The sequence below is a fragment of the Schistocerca gregaria genome, chromosome 7, assembly GCF_023897955.1.
Source record: "Schistocerca gregaria isolate iqSchGreg1 chromosome 7, iqSchGreg1.2, whole genome shotgun sequence".
In the NCBI taxonomy this organism is placed as follows: Eukaryota; Metazoa; Arthropoda; class Insecta; order Orthoptera; family Acrididae; genus Schistocerca; species Schistocerca gregaria.
Window position 1 is genome coordinate 336006369 of NC_064926.1, and position 24594 is coordinate 336030962.

Here is a 24594-nt window from a genome sequence, read left to right on the forward strand (position 1 = left end):
GGGGACTGATGACCATAGATGTTAAGTCCCATAGTGCTCAGAGCCATTTTCATGGACTGTGCGGCTGGTCCCGGCGGAGGCTCGTGTCCTCCCTCGGGCATGGGTGTGTGTGTGTTTGTCCTTAGGATAATTTAGGTTAAGTAGTGTGTAAGCTTAGGGACTAATGACCTTAGCAGTTAAGTTACCTAAGACTTCACACACAGCCAACCAACCACAACCATACCGACCGATTACAGCTGAACACCAGCTGTGCCGTACTTACTTCAGCTACTCATCGTCGCCGCCGGATGCAGATACAATGGTAAACGAAATCTTTCGCACAAAAAAGAAAGGCTGCAGTATAGAAAGAGAAGACGAGACCTGTCTGCACAAAGTGGGATGGGCGGTAAGCTGGAGCAGCGTTTCGTGTCGAATGTCTTGTTCACTGTTTGTGTGTGTGTGTGTGTGTGTGTGTGTGTGTGTGTGTGTGTGTGTGTGTGTCAGAGAGAGGGAGAGAGGAACGGGGAGAGCAGAGTCGTGACAGCAGCACCTGCAGTCCCGCGGGGCGTCGTGTCGGGTCCCGTGTAATTACGGCCGGGGGCAGTGCCGCCCCACTCGGCTGTCCCTGGACGGCGAGGCGAGCTGCCTCGCGGTCCGGGTCCCCGGCACGACGCCTGACCGCAGCCGGAGCCGAAGCGACGCGGTCGTGTGCTCGTGCTATGCTGTGGTGTGGAGTGGGCGCCGAACTATGCCGCCGCGCTGCAGCTGCATCACCCTGCTCCGGTATACCGTCACCGACCACCCGTCTCCACACGTGCACATTCACTGCTTACAAGGGAACCTCCCCATCGCACCCCCCCCCCCCCCCCCCCTCAGATTTAGTTATAAGTTGGCACAGTGGATAGGCCTTGAAAAACTGAACACAGATCAATCGAGAAAACAGGAAGAAGTTGTGTGGAACTATGAAAAAAATTAGTAAAATATACAAACTGAGTAGTCCATCTGTTAGATAGGCAACATTAAGGAGAATGTGGGCTAAGGAACGCCGTGGTCCCGTGATTAGAGTGAGTAGCTGTGGAGTACACAGTATGGTTTGAGAGTAAATCGGAGAAAGACGAAGGTAATGAGAAGTAGTAGAAATGAGAACAGCGAGAAACTTAACATCATGATTGATAGTCACGAAGTCAATGAAGTTAAGGAATTCTGCTACCTAGGCAGTGAAATAACCAATGACGGACGGAGCAAGGACGACATCAAAAGCAGACTCGCTATGGCAAAAAAGGCATTTCTGGCCAAGAGAAGTCTACTAATATCAAATACCGCCCTTAATTTGAGGAAGAAATCTGTGAGGATGTACATCTGGAGTACAGCATTGTATGGTAGTGAAACATAGACTGTGGGAAAACCGGAACAGAAGAGAATCGAAGCATTTGAGATGTGGTGCTACAGACGAATGTTGAAAATTAGGTGGACTGATAAGGTAAGGAATGAGGAGGTTCTACGCAGAATCGGAGAGGAAAGGAATATGTGGAAAACACTGATAAGGAGAAGGGACAGGATAATCGGACATCTGCTAAGACATGAGGGAATGACTTTCATGGTACTATAGGGAGCTGTAGAGGGCAAAAACTATAGAGGAAGACTGAGATTGGAATACGTCAAGCAAATAATTGAGGACGTAGGTTGCAAGTGCTACTCTGAGACGAAGAGGTTAGCACAGGAAAGGAATTCGTGGCGGGCCGCATCAAACCAGTCAGTATACTGATGACCAAAAAAGAAGCTGCGGAACGAGAGGTCCTTGGTTCAAGTCTTCCCTCGACTGGAAATTATACTTTCCTTATTTTCGCATAGTTATGATCTGTCCGTACGTTCATTGACGTCTCTGTTCTCTGTAATAAGTTTAGTGTCTGTTTTGCGACCGCACCGCAAAACCGTGCGATTGGTAGACGAAAGGACGTGCCTCTACAATGGGAACCGAAAACATTTGATCGCAAGGTCATAGGTAAACCGATTCCTCCACAGGAATACACGCCTGATATATTTTATACGACACTGGTGACGGCATGTGGGTCACATGAAAGGTGTATGTTGTCGATCCACCTAACTTGTCCACTTAATGAATGGGTAAAAAGATTTTTCTACCTTGCCCGATTTAGGTTTTCTTGTGGATGTGATAATCACTCCCAAAAAAGTGATGAAAACATGAGAGTTTGTCCGTTAAACTGAAAAGAAAAAATTAAACTTTTCACTCGAGGGAAGACTTTAACCTAGGACCTCTCGTTCCGTAACTGCTACCGCTAACCGCGGGACCGCAGCGTTCCTTGACTCCCATTGTCCTTGATGTTGCATATCTTCGGATGGACTACTCAGTTTGTATATTTTACTTTTTTTTATAGTTACACACAACTTCCTCCTCTTTTCTCGATTGATCTGTGTTCAGTTTTTCAAGGCCCATCCACTGTGCCAACTTAAAACTAAACCTGAGGGGGGTGCGACGGGGAGGTTCCTTTCTTGCTGGTGATGTTACGAACTTTCAGGGATGGTGAGGAAATGTGTTTGAGGTAAGTGACCCTGGTCTGGAAACGACCCATCCGAAACTTATAAGAGATAATCATTCGATACCTCTGACAAAGAATACATATACAGGTAGTATTGGCACTAAGCTTGTGCCTTAGGCAAGTTACTACATCTACATCCATACTCCGCAAGCCACCTGACGGTGTGTGGCGGTTGGTATCTTGAGTACCTCTATCGGTTCTTCCTTCTGTTCCAGTCTCGTATTGGAAAGAAAGTTTGTCGCTATGCCTCTGTGTGGGCTCTAATCTCTCTGATTTTATCCTAATGGTCTCTCCGCGAGATATACGTAGGAGGGAGCAATATACTGCTTGAGTCCTCGATGAAGGTATGTTGTCGAAACTTCAACAAAAGGCCTTTCCGAGATACAGAGTGTCGCTCTTGCAGAGTCTTCCACTAGAGGTTATCTATCATCTTGTAAGTAGGCTGTTTTGGCTTTTTTTATTGGTAACGCCACGTAGCTCTCTGTATGAAAATCACTGGCTGTGCTGTGAGCAGTCTGTGGCTGGTTGGCATTGTTGAAATTTGCTATTGTAGTGTTGGGCAGTTGCATGTTAACAGCGCGTAGCAGGGATGTGGGGAGAGAGATGGCGGAGTTTTGAGAGCGAATGATCTGGACGTGTGTCCATCAGAGACAGTAAATTTGTAAGATTGGTTGTCATGAACTGCAATATATATTATGACTTTTGAACAGTATTAAGGTAAATACATTGTTCTCTATGAAAATCTTTCATTTGCTAACTATGCCTATCAGTAGTTAGTGCCTTCAGTAGTTTTAATCTTTTATTTAGCTGGCTTTAGTGGCGCTCGCTGTATTGCAGTATTTCGAGTAACGAAGATTTTTGTGAGGTAAGTGACTTGTGAAAGGTATAGGTTAATGTTAGTGAGGGCCGTTCCTTTGTAGGAATTATTGAAAGTCAGATTGCGTTGCGCTAAAAATATTGTGGGTCAGTTTAAGCACAATCCTCCACTGTCACAGGTATAAAAACGATTTTCGCGTGGAACTTTCGACTCGATAGTTTCTGGGGCCTGTGTCCGTTACCTTATGGATAGGACCTTCCACGTACGAGTCGGTGCATCAATAACTAGGCAAAAAAACAGGCGAGGGTGTCGCAGGCGTCCGTTCCAGGCCACGTGCTGTACCTCCTTTACGCCTCTGACGAAGGTAGGGTTGCGTTAGCGCTGTATGCGGACAACACTGCTCTGTACAGGTGGTGTCTTAGTGAGAACATCATGAGCCTGAACCACTAAATGGCGACGGAGATACAATGTCACAAACAGTGAGGCCCTATTACAATAAAAAGAGTGCCTACCGAGATCCACCTGGATCGTGGGAGGCCCACCCCATGGTCACGCACTGCAAAATATCTGGGCGTGATACTCGTTAGGCACGTCTCATAGGAACTTTCGTAAACCCTTATCACCAGTTTTGTAAGAGCCTTGTCACTACTCCTTTGGAGGCCGAGTTGACACTGTAGCTACTGTAGCCCGAGCTTGAGGGATCGTGAAACTGCTTCTGGTGCAGTACACCGCTACGAAACTTTCTCCCTGCCACTAATACACAGCCGTGTCACTGGGTCAGGTAACAAGATGTACTACAGCACTCCAACGAATGAGTAAGAAGGTCACACAAATGAGTTAAAAGGTCTTCTTATCTTTGTGACTTGTCGAATGATTAAGTCTGCAACACTGCATGTAATACAACGCAAAAAAGGCCAACAATGGCTTAGCGCAAATAACCGTAGGTAAACTTCACAGTGCCGGCCGGTGTGGCCGAGCGGTTCTAGGCGCTTCAGTCTGGAACCGCGATACCGCAACGGTCGCAGGTTCGAATACTGCCTCGGGCATGGATGTGTGTGATATCCTTAGGCTAGTTCGGTTCTAGGGGCCTGTGACCTCAGATGTTAAAGTCCCATAGTGCTCAGAGCCGCCCAGAGTGGCCGTACGGTTTGATGCGCCATGTCACGGACCCTGTGGACCCTCCCACTGTAGGCTCGAGGCCTCCCTCGGGGCATGCGTGTGTGTGTGTTGACCTTAGCATAAGTTAGTTTAAGTTAGTTTTCTGGAAGAGAAATTAGTTAACATCTAACATAAATCTAAATGTTAGCAGGTGTTTCCTGAAAGTTTTTGTCTAGAATGTAGTATTAAACGCAAGTGATACAAAGGCGACGAACAACATGGACAAGAAAAGAATAGAAACTTATGAAATACTGTGATAAGTAAGAAAGCGGAAGATTAGATGAGCAGATCGAGTAATTAATGAAGAGGTTCTGCCCATCGCTACAGAGTGAATCAAGGTTCCAGTGGATGTGGGTTTTAGTATTACGCACAGATGGAAAGACTTAGCTTTTGCAAGACAGGCTAGCGGGAGAATTGCATCGAAACACTCTGTAGATTGAACACAACTCTCAAAGTACTACAAAGTTTCGTTATGCATCACTGTTCACTATCTTGACCTTGGACAAAATATTAATACAGCTACTTTTAATGCTGAGATACGTTCAACTCTTAACATACCATCCAGTCTGTCCCAGTCACGAAAGGATTTTCGATTATCGTCTTCATCGGTACACTGCGGGTGTATTTTTTCAGCAGACTTCACACTGAATAAGGTAAATCTCTTGCTGCATACTTCGAACGGCACACAAATCGGCGAATAACACTGTAAAGACTTCAACATTCCTTGCTGCCAAGTGGTACAAATATTTAAATGTGTGTGAATTCTTATGGGACTTAACTGCTAAGGTCATCAGTCCCTAAGCTTACGCACTATTTAACCTAAATTATCCTACGGACAAACACACACACACACGCCCGAGGGAGGACTCGAACCTCCACCGGGACCAGCCGCACAGTCCATGTCTGCAGCGCCCCAGACCGCTCGGCTAATCCCGTGCGGCGTGGTACAAATCCAGGTGGATCTTGGCGAGGCGCTGTGCAACCTAACATTCGACTTCTGAGCGGGGCACTGCACACAGAATTGTTTGGGATACTCTTCAGAGACTCGGCAAAACAGTACTGAGTCAGCTCGCGACGACGCAGCAAGAAGTTGACGATGATTAAGATAAGAAAGGAAAATTAGTAAACCATGCTGTAGGCCAGGGACTGTCCAAGGAGTAGTGACAATAGTTCGATGTTGTATGAGATATTTGGTGTAGTTCTTCTGTAACGATATGTGCAATTACTTTAAAATAACTTGTCCTGGGTAGCATATTAACAGTGCGCAAAAATTCTGAGCCTATTATATTTTGAAAGAAGGTATTATTCAACAAAAGATAACAGTAGTTTTTATGTAAGATTCACTCGTATCAGTTTTGCTATAACATTACAAAAGTTACTTGCAGAGACAAGGAATAGCATTTAAAGGTTCCTTCGAAGGGCTGACACCTGTACCTTTATGACACCTGCACCTTTCACCAGTATTTGTCAATAAATCCATCGTATCTAGGAGTACATTGGACGTCACTTATAGTCCTTCAGTTGACATTGCATGAGAGACAGTTGTATGTTACGTTTGATATCGAATAGCATGTCGGTCGTCATAGCTACTGCTGACGTCAAAGTGGTACGTGAAAATTGAGACGTCGCTTGGTTACGGCGTGACGTTGTTCTCTCGTAGCGTAACAGGGCAACGCTACGGGCAGTGACGTCGTACTGAAATTATATAATTCTGTGTTGTAGTGCTACCATTCAGTCCAGCTGACAACGACGGCATGCATCCCACCCGGCACGAATAGTAATGATGAACGTTGCTCTAGTATTCTGATCTATTTTATTTCTTTCCAGCGCTGCAGACTGCACAGCTGTTCCCTACGCCACCTTTTATTTGCAGCTACACCACTACGGATGTAACAAGTGTGTAGTTTTCACAAACATCCTGTGAACTACTTGTAAAGATTGGTGTAGAGTCGTCGAAACACTATAGTCTCCAGTTAGCCATATGAATACAAGTCAGTCACCGAAAGGGTTAATAGAGGTAACCGTAACTGTTGAGATATTTATTCGAAGAGATTTCGGGATTGCAGACGGTCGTCGTAAACTTCACCCCTCGATATTTCCTGCCACTCATATTCATTACATTGGGAAAAACACTCTGACTCCCATCTCAAGAGCACTGCATAAATTAACAGGCAGTCATCAATACATCGCCGGGGCGAAACTACACGCCCGAAAGTCGTCTTCCGGACATGAATTTGGCGATGAAGTTATGTCACGGTGTCACCGTATCTTCTTCGGACCCAATGAAAAGTTTCTTAGGTACCTTCCGATAAGTCGGAGTGTGACATCTGCCCACCTCACGATTTTAAATTGTCGCATCAGCATCTATATTGTACAAACTATTGTGACATGCGTGTTATGGGGTACTTCTCATTGCAACACGTATTATGGATTAGTTTAGTTCTGTTGGCTCGTGAATCTCGGGAAGAATAGCTGCTTACATGGCTGCAGGAGCCATAAGTTGGGGCAGTAACATATTCGTAGGTTATCGAAACTTTCTAAGTAATCGTTCTGCGAATAGTTGGCATCAGTGTTCAAAGATGTGCCACCTAAGCTTTTTCAGCTTCGCTGTGACGCTTCCTACAGGTCACGTGGTGGTGTCCTTTGTATTAGGTCAGTCCAAAAAGTAGCAAGACTGGATTAGTAAAAAACTTAGAGAAAAGATGGCATTTTTAATGCTTCAGGTTTTCTACAGTCTCCAACCCAGTTCAGTACAACCCACAGAACGTTCATATAACAATGTGAAACTCTCAGTAAATTCCTTCTTCAGGGTGTTCAACTGGCTTGTTACGCTGGCTTGAATGGCGGGTTTGGCATCAAACAGTAGACCGTTCACCTGAGTGGCATGTACATTATTCATAAAACTAAATTTCATCCCTCCCCTCCCTCCACCCCCGTATGATTTTTTTCCAGGAAAGAACTGTCTGCGTACTGCATTTCAATCAAGCATCTGCAGGCGTCCACGAGTCGTTTTTGTTCGTGAGTCAAGATATAAACGATAAACTTTGCGCACACTATTCTCTTCCTCAAAAAATTTTGTAGGACGCCTTGAAACCATTGATGTTGCTCTATTGTAATTTGCGACAAAACAACATTGACGCACTACTGTACCACATCCACTGCTGAAACTGCCTCCCCACGACTGAGTAGATGCATGCACATATGTTGTTTATTCTTGTTACTGTAAGCTGCCATCGCAGTTACTGCCCTGACGCCACTTACACGCAAGGAATGAAATCAGCCTGGAAATTTTTGGATGGACAGTGTATATGTTCTACATCCCCAGTTAGTTCTATCCGGAGTGGGTAGTACGCACTGGCTCGGTATTTGAGTGCTTTGCAGCCAATCTCCTTTTTATAACCGGGCTGTATGGTCCCAGTATCCTACCAGTGAATCTATGCCCGCTACCAGCTCATCCTATGAATGATAAAGCGGTCGCTGTTTACGGGACCACTATGCTTTCTCACTTGCTTACCCTCAATACATCCCTAAGCAGATTCATTGCAAACATTTGCCGGGCAAGGACGTTGCAGCAAGGTCTCGGCCGATCACTGTGTGTGTGTGTGTGTGTGTGTGTGTGTGTGTGTGTGCGCGCCCTTTGGGCCCGCCCCTGCTGCTCCTTTTTGTGCTGCCTTTGCTTCCCCTGCCCGCCGTTCTCGTCGCCTTCTTTTTTCGGCGATTAAGAGGCAGCAGGAGAAGCGGCGGCGGTGGCTGGGTATACGTTACGGTTGTTGGCCTGCAGCGCAGCGCAGCGCGGCTCGGCTCGGAGCACAGTAATTAGGGCCAGCTAGTCTCCTCTGCTCTCGTCTCGTCCCAGGAGCGGCCTTGGCGACCGCAGAAGCTACTCGCACACGCGCCCGCAGCCTTGGACCTTACCGTACAGCTTTGCCTGCGGTCGCACTAGCTCCGACACCGGCCGAACAAGGCGGTCGGTGGAATTCAAATCATTTATTTTCTTCCGTCGAATCGGCCGACATTACAACATGCAAAACTTTGATTTGAGAAATTATTTTTTAGCTTAGTACGGCCGGTACTACACTATCAAATTTCTTTGTCGAATATCTTTATCCAATATCTTTGTCAAAGATATTTGTCAAAGATATTTGTCGAAGATATTTGATGGTGTAATAAGGAACTTCGTCATATGTCGTCCAATATTTGATCAAATGAAGGGCCTCACTGTAGATTTGATCAAAGAAGTCGCTTGTCTTCTGTTCACTGCAATGTGACATGTTACCACATGGAGCGCTAGCATCGCTGCAGCATTCTGTCGTCTGTAGTGTTTTTATAAACATTGCCGGTAAATACAATTGGTGTGTGCCGACAACTACAAAATTAATAGAGATGTATGAAGCCGATGAGGCGCTTTACAACGTGAGGCACGCTGAATAAAAAAAATGGCTCTGAGCACTATGGGACTTAACATCTAAGTTCATCAGTCCCCTAGAACTTAGAACTACTTAAACCTAACTAACCTAAGGACATCACACACATCCATGCCCGAGGCAGGATTCGAACCTGCGACCGTAGAAGTCGCGCGGTTCCGGATTGACGCGCCTAGAACCGCTAGGCCACTTCGGCCGGCAATACCAAAATAGATTAAGGAGATTGGAGACATGACCTGACCTAACCTAACCTAACCTAACCTAACCCTCTCCTGTAGCAAGGAATCTGAGTGTTATAGTGAGCCTGTCTTCTGCAGATGTAGCAGTTCTTAAGAATATTCTGCATTGGGATTTGAGGATACACTTCATCGAGCACATACAGAAATGTATGCTCATCCATTCTTAAGTAACTGATGTACGACTTGACATCCTCCACTATAAGCTCACGTAACAAGTTTTGTTGAATTCTTTTATCGCATCGGACCAAGACTCGAACCTGGGTTCTTTGCCTTTAGTGGGCAAGTGCTCTACAACCTGAGCTACACAAGCACGACTCACGACCCGTCCTCGCAGCCTTACTTCCACCAGTATATATCACGCCTTCCAAACTTCACAGAAGTTCCCCTGTGAAACTTGTAGAACAAGCATTCTGGAAGGAAGGATATTGCAGAGACATGGATTAGCCACAGGATGGAGAATGGTGTGTGTTTCCACTCTTCTGTGCTTTAGGTGTTCAGAATATATTATTATAAAACTTGTGATTGTCTTTCACACGTATGCTAAATGACACTCACGGAAGCTTAATTGACGTACGTCTGTTTTGCTGTATTTATTTGAAGTTATGCAGAGTATATGTAATCTTACCTTTCAATGTCACAATGAATCATCTCGAGCAAGTAATAAAACGTTTTTCTCTTCGTCTCGTATATTTGCAAAACTTGTATGGTTACTCCAATCACTCATGGAAAGAGATTCTACCCTCCTTAGGAGACCCACTGTAACCAAGCTGTTGGCCTATTTAATCTGCAAGTCAGTTATAGTATCTCATCCATAGAAAAATAAGATAACAAGCTACAGTTAGAAGGAGAGGACACATGTGAAAACCACAACAGTTTCCTCTGCAATAAATGCATTTTACTGTCTTCCATAAGACATTGTTATGAAACACTTTGACCAGATTGCTGAAGCCCCATATTGTGATACGAGATCTCTATCCACCTAGCACGTGCTCAAAGTAGATTCTTTTCTCTCAAAAACGGTAACCAACTTTACTGGTCAATGGGGATCAGAGGGACGGCTCTCAGTTTTGCGAGCTGCTACAGCACGAAACTATTTTAACCTACACCTACAGCTACATGACTGCTCTGCGCTTACAGGTGTACTTGCAAGAGGGTTCACAGAACCACTTTCAGACTGCAGAACTTTCGGCCTATCAGCTTCCAGAGCAGGAGATATGCACTTCAACTGACTATTTCCTGCTAATGCTCGTATTTTTTTTATGTAAAGTGCTTTTTCCAGCCAAGCCTATGGGAAGATTCTTTTAATATAGGTATTAAGAAACAACGACTTTCCTGAGAAAATCACTTGGCTTTGAAAACAGCACAGTCGGTCAACTCCACTGCTCATTTTGCAGAGAGGGTCCTTGCCCATTCTCCAGGCTCGAGAATAGCAGACGTCTGGGGAACCCGGGAAACCGATTAGCCAAGGGTTGCGACCGAAAACGATATGTTATAAATGCTGCTTAGCTTCAAATACATAACTGCTTTTCGTTTCTGCATCTCCAGAACTCCACCGACAAAGGGGGCAGTATAGACCAAAATAAGAAAATCACAGGCTATAAAACGCATACCTTCAGAACGATGAGCACTTCGATACTGTAAAACTTATTTCTTCTACTGCAAGCTGTTTATTTTCCATATTTTGGAAGGACGTAGTATGGACAAAAACAAGGAAAAAAGTCTGTCAAATGCATAGTTTCACTTTCACATCAGAAACAGTGGAACCTTGGGAAGTTAAGGAATGTGGAAATCTCCCGTACAGACGTATGAGAGAAGTGACACCCAATCACCTGACCACGTTCGAAGTCCTTGCGTTCTCCGGAGTGCCCTATTTTGCTCTTTCACAATGTTGAATGACTACTGAGGTCGCTGATAAGGAGTACGTGGCAGTAGGTGGCAGAAAATGCAACTAATATGAAAAACTTATGTTTTTGGGGGTATCCGGATACTTTTGATCTCATAGTGTGCATAGCTGCGAGTGGTATGGCCTTTCTCCAGACTGCAGAATAGTCCCGTCACATGAAATGGCAGCTAGCTATAAGTGTAGAAAATTGTAAGTTAACATTCGAACAACGTTCGAATACAGCTTAAGTAGGGTACAGCTTGGCAAAGTCCAGGAGTAACGTCGCAAAGCGATATAAAATGCAATTAGCAGGTCATGTTAGTAGCATGGAAAGCGAATGCTCGACATACTTTGATTGGGAGAATTTTGGGAAAGCATAGCTTCATCTTTGAAGGAGACGGCTTATAGAAAGCTAGTGCGACCAATTCTTGAGTACTGTTCGAGTGCTTGGGATCCCCACCTGCTCAGATTAAAGGAAGACATTGAAGCAGTTCGGAGGCGGGTTGCTGGATTTGTTAACAGTGGGTTCAGTCAGCACTCAAGTATTACGGATGTGCTTCGTGAACTCAAACGGGGATCACTGCAGGGAAGACTGTGCTCTTTCTGCAAAGCACATTGTGCGAATTTAGAGGAGCAGCGTTAGTGACCGACTGTATAGTGGTTCTACTGCCACCAGTGAATATTTTGCGTAAGGACCATAGAGAGAAGATGCGAGAAATTATGACAGTTACGAGTGCATTTAGGCAGTCTATTTTCCCTAGCTCTTTTTGGGAGTGGAACTGGAGAGGAAATGATTCGTAGCAGTACAAGGTACCCTCCGTCATGCACTGTACCATGGTTTGCGGAGTATGTATGTAGCTGTAGACGTAGATTACTTGTAGAGAAGTTGGACAGTCCACGTTGTGTCAACGCAACAAATCGGACAACGGGATTCACGTTGCCGTCCTCGGCAGGTCTGAACATGATGTCTCCTTCTGCCATTCGGTCACGTCCCACTTGGAAATATCTTACAGCCTGACTATACACGACAGGTTAGCACCAACACAGCACTTCATTGTCATGACTTGCGTCATCAGTGGGAACTCACATCATCGACTGCTAGTAGCTGTACATTATCTGCTGCGTTGCAAAGCGACCAAGTGCTCTTTTAGTACAGTTGCCAATTTTTCGTCTAGTTGTAGCTCTTTCAATATGGTTGGCTAATATTTCGTCTAGTTGTATTATAATCTTATTTTATAAACTTTTTTTCGATCTGTGACAATTACAACTCCAACAGAGAAACTGCAGCGGTTTTAACTGCACCAGTTCCGTCACACACGACTGATTTTAAAATAACCGTACGCATATTTGATTCCAGATACGTCATACGTATGAACTACATGAAAATAACCAAACAACTACAGACGCTAATTATACATTGAGAAGCGGATTCCTTGAATGGTGAGTATACTTCTCGAAAGTTCTCTACCATTTCGAAATGACGCATAGCGTGAGTGAAGCTCAATAATAATAAGAGTACGGTTCAGTGGCCGAGTGCAAGTCTTTTAATTGGATGCCGCGTCGGGGTCTCGCGTGTCCCTAATGTATCCCCCTTATCCAGCTGGAAAAGCGTGACGTAGAGTTTAAACGTGGAACGCGAATCCCGTCTCGTTCCTGGCAACTCCTCGCATCGCTGAGAGTGGAAGGTTAGTTTAAACTCAAAGTGGTCCGGCCGGTATTTGATCTGGCCACCTCTCGGTTTCCAGTCACGCGCCTTACCACTACCCCACCAGGCCTGACGGTAAAGCGAGGCGCCACATTTAGGGCAGGAAGAGCAATACGTCACTGACGATCCATTCGATACCAATAGCAGCGACTATTTATTTTAAGCTATGATATGAACGGTAATTAAGGAGCACTGTGCGCAAATGAGTGGTGGTGCATATTTCACGCTTACTGACGTCACGGCGACAGGAAATTCTAGAGTTAACGTCTAAATGTAGTCACAACAGGTGCTCCCCTCTCCCTCCTCCCCCAGCTGACCTGCATCCGTGTTACGTAAGCTTAAGGCACCTGCTATCGATTAAGTGCTGCGGTGAAATTTTGATGAACGATCGGGTCGGACGAGAAGGGCAATAGAAGTCGATAGAGATAAAACGGAATGTTGTTCCAGCGCTGGCCCGCACGCAACCTCAGCACTAGTGCGACGTCACAGGTGACCGCCGGCTCCAGCTGCGGCACGCCGAGCGTTCTGCGGAAACAAGAGGGTTGCTGACGGAAGTCTCTGACAAGAACACAGTTGTGAACATGCGAAAAGATGCACGTCTCTTAGTACGGGACGATAAACCATTTACGAAGAAAGAGGTCATTATAGAGGCAAAAAATAAAATAAGAACAGTGAAAAAATTTTTAAGAATTTCAAGAAGGATGAATCAGAAAATCTGTTGTATCCCACAGCAGCCATCCCGACGTTTCTACATGAGCATTCACAATAGGTAAGATACAGTGACAATGGTAGAGAGTACGTTTCATTCTGCTTCATATTAGAGTTTCTTGCCGTTCCAATCGCACATGGAACACGTGAAAAGATTAATGTTTAATGATTCTGTGCACGATGCAATTAGTACAATCTTGGTATGTTACGCTTATTTGATACCGGGTATAACAATCAGGGCAATCTTCTGGAACAGGTCGCACGACTGTTTTGTAAGAACGTTTGTAACCAGTCACCATTGTAGACCAACTGGATTTTCCCAGTATCCTATCATTGAACCCATTCCTTTTCGTACGACACAATCACAAAAACATGTCACCATGTAGCAACCGGCTTTCTACTACCAAATACAACATGTAACAAAACTTCTTACCTTCTTTACTACATTAGTGAGCACGCTTATTTATTATGCCTGTACAGTAATTTTATCTTTTAATACGTTCACATCGTCATGCGCCTGTGAACCACACTCCTCCAATACACCCTCCATCCCACCCCCAACCCCTAACCCCAAATATTGACCTTTGATTAGATTGGCATCGCAGTCCAAAACTCGATAGGGTTGCCAGGTGCTTTCAGATATTAACGGAGGTGATCCAAGTTCATATCAGCAGCCCATCTTAAATTACGACTTGAGCTGAAAAACATCGAACATTCATAAGAGATAAACGACAACTTTTACCTTTAACATAATTGTAATAAGTACCCCAAGGTCTTACGCGCATGTATGTAAGAGATACATCCTTCTATAACTGGGTCGTTCTTTTCAAAATAAATGTTTTGCACTTCTATGCATAAGTTTCTATCTTCATTTCGGTAGAAATTGTCTTGCTAAGTATGATGAACTCTATATATCATTTTATTGATCATCTCTACCACGTATATGTAGATGTTGAGTCTCAAATTCCATACAGCAGACTTGTTTTCCCTCAGTGTATTTTATTTTACATTTGTTCCTTAATTTACAGCCGACAGCTAATTTAATTCTTACCTGGTTGCGTCTAATATGCATTATAACTCTCTACCAACTTACAGGTATAACTTAGGGTCCATCGCAAAATGGAGAACTCTGCGACGAATTGAAGATTAACGACTATGTAGTGTTTTCACTTCGAATAAAAACTGTAAAGCTTATAACAAAAAGGTGCCATTTGAAGCTTTACTGTAATACCAGGAAGGATAAAGGGAAAGCCGTTGGACGTTTGTCACTGCAGTCTCCATATTTAATTTATTTCCATTCCGTTCCGTACACCTGCTGGCATTCTTGCCGTCACGCATGACGGAAGCTCATCAGCAATGCTTCATTATCCCCTCATCGGCCTTCTGCCAGCGTTGTTCCCACCGCGACTGCATGACATAAGCTCTTCTTGGTGTCTATCGGTTCAGAGAGAAAAACGCATCTTCAAGGACTTCATGATTTATATCCCGCTTACTATCCACAAGGATTACGGAACTAGCCGTGCATAATGTAAATTGCTGGGGAATCTGCTTTGACGCCGTGGACTGGAAGTCATCATCGAAACCAACATAACATCGGCTGGCAGTAAGCGTAACAGGATTGCTCCTGATCACAAGAAATATGAGTGAATTAACAAGTATGTTATAACAGCAGTGAGAGATTATTCTGACATTTGCAAAAGGTGATTAAAAGGTGTGAGTTCAGGAAGCCTTGCAAAAAAATATTGCCGGTTGATTAAACAAGGCGCTGACAACAAATACAAGCCAATGTTTACTACAAGAAGAATGTAAATAGCCCTCGCATACAAATAAGGTACTGGAATCCTCTGTAAAATTTCTTAACACAGTTATTGAGATTTATTTCAGTTCGAACTACCGAGCGACTCGAAGTAAAATGGCTCTAAGCATTATGGGACTTAACTTCTGAGGTCATCAGTCCCCTAGACTTTGAACTACTTGAACCCAACTAACCTAAAGACATCACACACAGCCATGCCCGGGGCAGGATTTGAAACTGTGACCGTAGCAGCAGAACGGTTCCGGGCTGAAGCGCCTAGAACCGCACGGTCACAGCAGCAGACGACTCGAAGTAAAGAAAGGACTTGTGCTTATTAGTTTGACACAATTAACATGTCGCTTCACATGTTATATGAACATATAGCATCACGGCGGTTACAATACCTACAGAAATATCGAAGCAGTCGATCAGTCTGAAACCGCGCGACCGCTACGGTCGCAGGTTCGAATCCTGCCTCGGGCAGCGATGTGTGTGATGTCCTTAGGTTAGTTAGGTTTAAGTAGTTCTAAGTTCTAGGAGAGTGTTGTTAAGTCCAATAGTGCTCAGAGGCTTTTGAACAATTTGAAGCAGTCGATTATGCCAGACAGCACCCTTAAACGACTGAAAGTAAAGAGCGCTAAGGCGTGCCCGCTTTTAAAGCGACGTGAAGCAGTACGTGCGATATGAGAAAATTACGCTTAGCTGTAACCGTTCAGGAATGTTTATTTTAATTTAGATTAGCGTATATCCATGCCCGCTTGCTACCTGAGAACCAATTGACCCTGCCAGTTACTTGTTACTGGTAAGTAATTTTCAAGTTCGGTCACGTCATATACTAGGTATTGCCAGCAGTGATAGTCAGTTCAGGTACACAAAAACGCAAAACCATACCAACTCTGTAACTCTCGCGTTTGTATTTGTAATGTTACATTAAGACAATGAAACAATCGATATGGGCGACACAAAATCCGATACTTCGATATCATACGGCGCGCGATGGGCATATGAGTAGCACCATTTATGAGAAAGCTGCAGGATTCCACCACAGCTCCTGAGAACTGACTCTGGCTTCGTTTTACGTCAGGGAACAAATACCGTAATTCACATTAATTTCGGCATTTCCAACGCCTGCGATCAGCTGGGAGGTACGTCCCAGTGCTGCGGCACAGTGATACAATACACAACATTCTTGTTTACCTCCTTCTGCAATGAACAGAATACTAAACCGACAGCCGGCTGTTGTGGCCGAGCGGTTCCAGGCTTTTCAGTCTGGGACCGCGCTGCCTCTACGGTCGCAGGTTCGAATCCTACCTCGGGCATGGATATGTGTGATGTCCTTAGGTTAGTTAGGTTTAAGTAGTTATAAGTTCTAGGGGACTGATGAACTCAGATGTTAAGTTCCATAGCGTTCAGAGCCATTTCAACCAATTATGCACTAAACCGACAAGTAAATCGCTTCCTGAGATGCCGTTCCTCTTTCCCCGACTCAAAACAAAGTTTTGTTCACCACCTTCGTAATGCGCATTCCACGTAATGGATCTAGTGAATCGAAACTATTCTCTCTTCCGACGAACTTATGTAAACTGCTATTGCTTAAAGTCAGAAGAATAGAAATTAACAAAATAACACAAAAGCTGAAACTAATAAGTATGTCATACTCTACATATTTTGTAAGGAGAATCTGTTGAGAAATTTAGTTGCTCTGTGAGGTAACATTACTGGGAAGGGTAGTCGTTAGGTTGAGTATTTCATCAACGACGTAATGCGCTGAACAATCCCGCGTACGCAGCGCTATGAAGATCTTGATTGCGTTGTCCGTTCTTCCTGTGTGTTTGTGTGTGTGTGTGTGTGTGAGTGTGTGTGTGTGCGCTTCTCCAGCTTGCAACACCGCTTACTCTACCGAAAGTGAAAGCAGTTATTCCTCTGCCTTCAGTTCCCGCGCCTTGTTCTTGACCCTAGCGGAGGAGTCACCACTGGAGTACAAGCAAAGAAGTATTTCACAAACTGTGTGAGTACTCGTCGTCAGTAACAATACAAAGAAAGCTTTTAATTAAAAATAGCCTTTAGTGACTTTCAGAGGAACTTTAAAAATTGTTTTGATTATTACTTTACTCATTTTACCACAGATAGCGTAATGTTTTCTTCAGTTACCCTTTCGTTTATGGGACATGCTTTATTTTTTGTAAAAACACTCTGCAATATATTTAACGGCGTACTAGCTATCTTTTATGCGTCGTTTTACAAGAACTGAAGCCTGATCGAATACTCTTACGGTTTAACTCCATAGGAACATATATTTAATAATATTGAACAGAAAACACACTTTCAAATGAAAGTAAACAACTTTTAGCACTTTGGATTCAGAACTCAAAATTATACGCAACCTCTAATGATTTGCGGGGCATCCGAAGAAGAAAGAGAAGCATGCTCGATCCTATACAGATAATCAGATCTTGTTTGTTCATTCCTGCAGGAAATTTACAGATTGTCGGAGTCTTGGCTACTGAACATTACGTAGCACACCTTTGTTGTTGTCTGTTATTGCACAGATTTCCTAAATCTATGGAAGATTTTCTTTCATAAATGCTAAAACAATACTCCTCAGCATATTACGGTTTGTTGATCACAGCTGTGATACTATATTAACATTTATCTAGATGATATCTGCATAAACCGATCATTCGATTGTTCAGAATACTGAAATGGAATGTATATGCACATTTTGTCGTTCATCTCCGTGATTCCGGTTTGCAACTGGACGATAAATGTGTTTAGTATCATCGAACGCGCAATAATTAGCTAAATATTTTATTCCTTGTTTCAAGAAACATGACAGTATATAAAATTTTTAATACACGCATAACATTGAAGTTGTGTTACAATGACTGAGGCTAGCAACTGTTGAAAGATGTGAAAGAGGATGTCTATATGAGATCGTCGTGGGTAAATCTGGAGGTTAAACACAGTTCAGCACTAACACGTTTGGCGTAGTGTAATTCACTTGCAGTCACAACACTTAGCTAAGCAAGCGTCACTGCGACCTTACACTATGGAGAAAGGTACTTCTGGCTCCACTATCTCGTCTTGACTTCCCTGTTCCATTCACAAATGGCTCCTGTGTGAATTATTCTCATTGAAACTGTGCATGGGCTCTACTTTACCTGATTTTGCCGGTCCACCATTTAGTGAGATGTGTGTGAGTGGGACTACTATGTTACTAGAGTCTTTCCGTTACCCACTTTCTCGGAATTTCAAGAGAAAACCTCTCCGCGATGCATAACACCTCTCTCGTAGTGTCTGTCAGTTGATTTAGCTGGGCATCTCTTCCAGACTTTAGCGCTCAGCAAACGATTCCGGGTTGGTACTCTTTGTTTGATCTTGTCGCTTCTATTCATCCTAGTTGGCAAGGGTCCTAGACTAATGTACAGTATTGAAGAAGCTGTCTACCAAGTGTTTTACAAGCCGCTTCTTTCATTGATGAACTAATTTTTCTTCATATTCTCCCAATGAATCTCAGCCCGCATCCTGTTTTTCCACTGTTTGTTTTACGTGACCGTCCGTACAGTTACTACTAAGTATTTTATAGGACTTACTGTTACCAGCAATTTTAGTCAATAGTGTAACGTAAGTGTAGTGGTTTTCTTTATATACCTACGCTAAAGTCATATTGTTCTAGATGCCGCTTCTTTGGCACTGTATAAAAATAGCGGATATCAAATGTGCGCAGATACGGACAACAAGTCTAGCCACTTACACTTCGAGACTATGGTACACCGGACTTCCAGAGCCGACAGACGCTTCAAGATGACGGAGGTAAGCTCGAGAAAATGTCCACATAATACAAACGACAGATTTTCCACGAGGAATCCAGAAATCCTGTAAGTACTATGAAGCTTCGATTCGTATAATTGCCGTCCTGTACAAACAGCCGGTATTTAAGCCACCATACCATAAATAAAACATTCGATGTAGCTACACAAACACTTCTATTGCATGGAAGTGTAACTCCGTGTGTACCTCCTCTTACACTTGTTCAAAAATGTGTACGAACACAGACAAAACAGATCGTCGCTAAGCAGGAGGTACTTTCGCAGAGACGCTAAGAATCTGGTTTTGTCAGGTTTTCGTGAACATAAACTGTTATGTCAGGGGAAACTAGTGGCAAACTCTAAGAATATCGTACAGTTCCACAAAGATTTGGGTCCTTTTTATACCGTCGGGGATCTTCGATCAATCATTTACAAAAGTAAGGACCATCATGCAACCATTATAAAAACAGCCAGTACACCATCAAATACTCTAACTCGACCTTTGTAAATGATGTTTGACAACATTATTAAACAAGAGAGAGAGAGAGAGAGAGAGAGAGAGAGAGAGAGAGAGAGAGAGAGAGAGAGAGATCTTTATTTATGACGAGAATACTCAATTACTACGTCATTTGCAAAATAGAAACTAGCGACCCGTTTCGGCTTCGCTCGGATAGCGCCAAGAATCTACGAACGGGCGACTTATCAAACATAGCAGTAGTATATAATATGCAAACACGCCTTCCTCGTGAATCAGTTTGTTGCCGGCAGCGGTAGTCTCGCGGTTCTAGGCGCGCAGTCCGGAACCGTGCGACTGCTACGGTCGCACGTTCGAATCCTGCCTCGGGCATGGATGTGTGTGATGTCCTTAGGTTAGTTAGGTTTAAGTAGTTATAAGTTCTAGGGGACTAATGACCACATCAGTTGAGTCCCATAGTGCTCAGAGCCATTTGAACCATTTTTTTGTATCAGTTTGTTACTGAAAACAATCTCCTAATCTCTACAGTAGTTCCTGAGATCTGCCTTCACACATAGACAGGAAAACACATTTGGAGCACTTTAATTCACCACAGTTCAGCCAGTTCGTGCGAAGTATTTTTGAATTATACACACGAATCTTCGTAGTGAATCTGTCAGCTGTTAGTGAATGCCGTATCACAATCCCTATAGTAGTTCCTGAGATTAGCCTTCAAATAAGGACAGAAAAGCAGAGCTAGAGACTTACACATCGATGTATAGGCATTGCAGTAATGTTGAACTGTCTGTGCTGTTTCCTAACGAAAACAGCAGTATTAGGACGAGGAATACGGAGGGAAAAAGAGAATTTTCGGCTGAAGCCGTGTTTTCCAAGCATGAAAGAGTACATCAGATTTTTTTCCAGTCGAAAAACCAGAAATTTTGCAAAACAAAACAGTTCTAGTCGCTTCTGCAAAATAGAACAATTTATACTCAGACTGTAGTTTGACAATGTTAGTGACATAATACATTTTTTTGCGTGAAACGGTGGCTACTGTCATGCAAGGTTTTCGCTGCGGCAGCACGTGCTGGTCTTAACAGCGAAGCTGATTCCGCGCGCTCGCTCACCTGTCGCAGACACGTGGCTCGGCAGTGCGCGACGGCCAGAGGGGACCACGTGGGGTCCTCCAGCGAGTCCGCAGCGCCACCGGAGGCTCCAGAGACGGCGCCGCTCCACGACAGCGCCAGCAGCAGCACGCGCGTCGCCGCCGAAGCCGACCTGCCCGCACTCACAGCCATCGGGAGACGAGATGATGGTGTCCTCCGATCAGCTGCTCCTCACATAGCGGACACACGTCACAATAGGTCACTCTGCGCAGAGCCGTAGCGCGCGGCGGTGCTCGGGTGAAACAGTGATACAAGTGCGGTTGCAAGCGCCCGCGCCGCTAGCAAGAGTACTGTGCTTTTCAAACCTATGTGCAGCGGATGACACGCATCACTTCATCAAACAAACAAAAATGCTGCTCGCTGCTTGTATTCCTCCCATGCTCCACTTCAGGTCACTGACAAGCGAAACAAAGCGTGCGATCGTGGTTTAACTCAGTAACCGTAAATACGTATCCCACTCGTTAGTGACGTTTTCCTATAACTTTAAAACGAGGTACCTGACACATTGACACACTTGCTCTACTCACGACATTGACTGCGTCATCGGATCGAATGAGACGGTGCTTGCATAGTGTCGTGACACACCATATAGGTTGACGCTGCCTCCTTGGAACGATGTCCTTCCCTCGAAATAGAAGCTTCGTTGCAGCACGATCTAATGCACACCTGCTCCTTCTCTCAGAAAACCCACCTTCCCCGCGTGCGTTCGAGCACGCACTGAGTGTTAGTCTGCCGCCCGAGTAGCTACAGCTGCTCCATCCCCACTACCGTCGCCCAGCGCCGCGAGTCACGTGACTGTCCCCCACCACAGGCAGGTCCGCCCCATCTGACCTCTGCTGCCACCACGGCGGGAGCGGCATTCTCCAGAAACAGCCTACAGTCCGCGTTGGAACATCGAGGCTGTGGCTACCGCTGCAAGTCAAACACCCTGTACGCTAGACGCGCTTCTATTGGAAGGAGAACGCTAAAATGATTCCTGCTCAACAACATATCTGCATCTTCAATCTGTGAATTTCCGTGAAGGACACGTTTTAACGTTTGCACTTTTCACAGTAGTAGGGTCAAAACAATATCCACAAGCTGCATTTGTTCTAGTTTACCAAGATTAAATGAGCACAATTTTGCGGTAGAGTCGAGACTCCATAGGAAGCGGGGATCCTGGTGTGATAAACAACAGAAAAATAACAAAAAAATGTTGTAATGTGTGTGAAATCTTATGGGACTTAACTGTTAAGGTCATTAGTCCCTAAGCTTACACACTACTTAACCTAAATTATCCTAAGGACAAACACACACACAGCCATGCCCGAGGGAGGACTCGAACCTCCACCGGGGCCAGCCTCACAGTCCGTGACTGCAGCGCCTGAGACCGCTCTGCTAATCCCGCGCGGCAGAAAAATAACAAATTTATTGCATCACAATACAGTTTACACATGGCACGCGCTGACAGCATTAACACATTTCATCTTCAGAAGCCAGACACTTATACTACAATTATGTAAGATTGCGAAGCAATAATTAAAAGCACTGCCCACATTAAGTGAATGACTTGCGAAATAATTTCATGGCGCTAAGTATCTAATTACGCAGTAGCTTTTGGGCTTTTAAACGCGCCACCGAAAATAATTGGAAGGTCATGTACTCCCAAAAAAGGGCGCTAAGGATTCAGTTAAAAAATTTAAACTTCAGGTTTTTAAGGCGCCAATAATCACGTTAAACACAGTTCAAAGGCCCCGTTGAGCATTACCACAAAAAACTTTTTCTTAAAAAAATATCAGCAGTAAATCAAAATAATGTAACATTAAGAAAACTCATTTAAAAGCTTCAGTGACCATCTCAGTTTCAACAGGCTTCTACTGATACAGGTTGAATTACAATTGTTGTTCAATACCAAAATCCTCAGGTAGCAACTATCGAAAACCAAGCCCTCACCCCTGAGGACCTTGCCCCAAAAGATCATTTTCGCATTTGACATTAGCCCCAAGAGGCCATGCCGTTAATTTTTATACAGATGGAATAAAAACAGATTTTAGAGCTCTGAAACGGAAAAAACAACCATGTTACATCACGTACAACCTATAGAACACTAACTGTATAAATCGCATTAAAGTTAGTTTTATTCTTTGTATGTGGACTATTTCATCATGGAATTTATTTATATGGGACGTATGATCACGCCTTATTTCATGCTAAGGTCGTTTTCATTTTTCACTGTACAGCTTTTCCTCCAGTGATTATGCTTGCAACATGTGAAACGGGTTTAGAAATGAAGTTGCTCGAGTACAGCTGATGGCTCAAGATGCTGTACTTCAAACACTATAAAAATCTTACAAATCATTTAATATACGAGCCTGCCTTGCATTTCCTGCATCGCTTAACCGTTTGAATAAATTTACCAATGAATAATCAGTTATTATGTGACCCCTTTTATGAAACAGCAAGCCTTTAAGCCAACTCCGACTCGTGTGGTTTCAAGCGGATCACTCGGGTGGTATAATAGTTCAACACAGTGAAATAACCTGAAGCACACACAAGTCAGCACTGACACTGCCTTGAAGAAATGAAACAGCTCATCAGTAATGGTGCTTTGGAACACCCAAGAGAGCTGTTAAATTCAGTCAACTTTGGCGCAACTCAGTTATTATCCGATACAGCAGACAGGAGCTTACCATCAGCTCCTCGTATGATGGTAATAACGGCCTCGCGGCGTCTCAGTAGAACCTTCATGTTGATATAACTTTGCTTCACCGGCTTGTATGTTCCATACTAGCAGTAGAGATGCCACGAAGGAAACGACAACTTTACCTGTGGCTATTCTTCACGTAGTCGCCCTAAAGGAGTAGCTTCACCTGTTGCCCAAACATCATTACACTTTTATTAAATATCTTTTTTGTTCATTAATTCCTTTTTTTTCATCCTTTTAATATACCTAGCACATAGTTTCTTACTATCGTCTCCTGCCGAAGAAAATTCTTTTCCTGTGTAGTGCCTTAACAGATTTACAGATTATCTATGCTGTATGTGAAAACCATCAGTCCAAGGGACTGTGAACTTTTCTTCAAAATTAAAAATTTATTAATATCCACAACTGGTCGGTCTCGGCTTTTAGCACACAGTCACATGGTAGTAGAACATGCACGTTGTACCATTATGAACAGCGATTAGGGTGAAATGGCACGATAACAGAAGCAAAAACTATCGAGTAAACAAGGGTCCGCAAAGAAGGCTTTTCAGAGGTAACTGCGAATATGTGGTTAAAATTCGACAGTGATTATGGATATGCAGTACTATCCTACTAAGTGTAAATGTCCTTGAAATGTAAACATTCTGATTAAGTTCCGATCTAAAAGTGCTCAAAGTTCGTACACAGCCCATGGTCGAAGGCAACGTACAATGTTAAAAAATGGATACATAGAATAAGGCCTTCAAGATCACCTGACTTCAGTCCTTCGTATATTTTGCTTTTTATTTTGAGTCATGTTACAAGGGAAGTGTACGGCAGTACTGTTGACGAGGTTGAAAAACTGAAGAAGCGACATCTTAAGAGATGGGCGGAGGTGTCTGAAGAGGTCATAACTCATTACAAATACGAGTGTAGTATTGCACGAAAATTTTACGACGACACGTGGAAACCTCCGGTAACAGGTGCAAGTGCTCAGTAAATTGTAAAACGTAACGTCCTGCACTAGTATTGTGTTTCTTGCGTCATAGGTGAAATTTGAGTCGAGTTAGTTTAGGACTTAATTTTAAAAAATAATTTAAATTCTAAATCTACGACAGGAAAAAAGGGTGTTCCCAGGAAAGAGGCATTTATTATACTATCAGGCATCATCCAACTAGGAATTTACTACATGTGATGTCAGACACGGTTCCATCTTTTGGACCTTACTCTTTCTTTTG

The 24594-nt window shown here is 43.8% G+C and overlaps 1 protein-coding gene across 1 annotated transcript in view; it reads right to left on the reverse strand.

The window, feature by feature from the left end:
* LOC126281753 (uncharacterized) overlaps window positions 1–21425 on the reverse strand; it is a 158925-nt gene extending 137500 nt beyond the window's left edge. Inside the window, exon 1 of the mRNA XM_049980942.1 lies at window positions 20656–21425. Within this exon, the coding sequence (XP_049836899.1) occupies window positions 20656–20826 (171 nt within the window). The 5' untranslated portion in view covers window positions 20827–21425. The remainder of the gene's footprint in view (window positions 1–20655) is intronic.
* Window positions 21426–24594: the final 3169 nt, after the last annotated feature.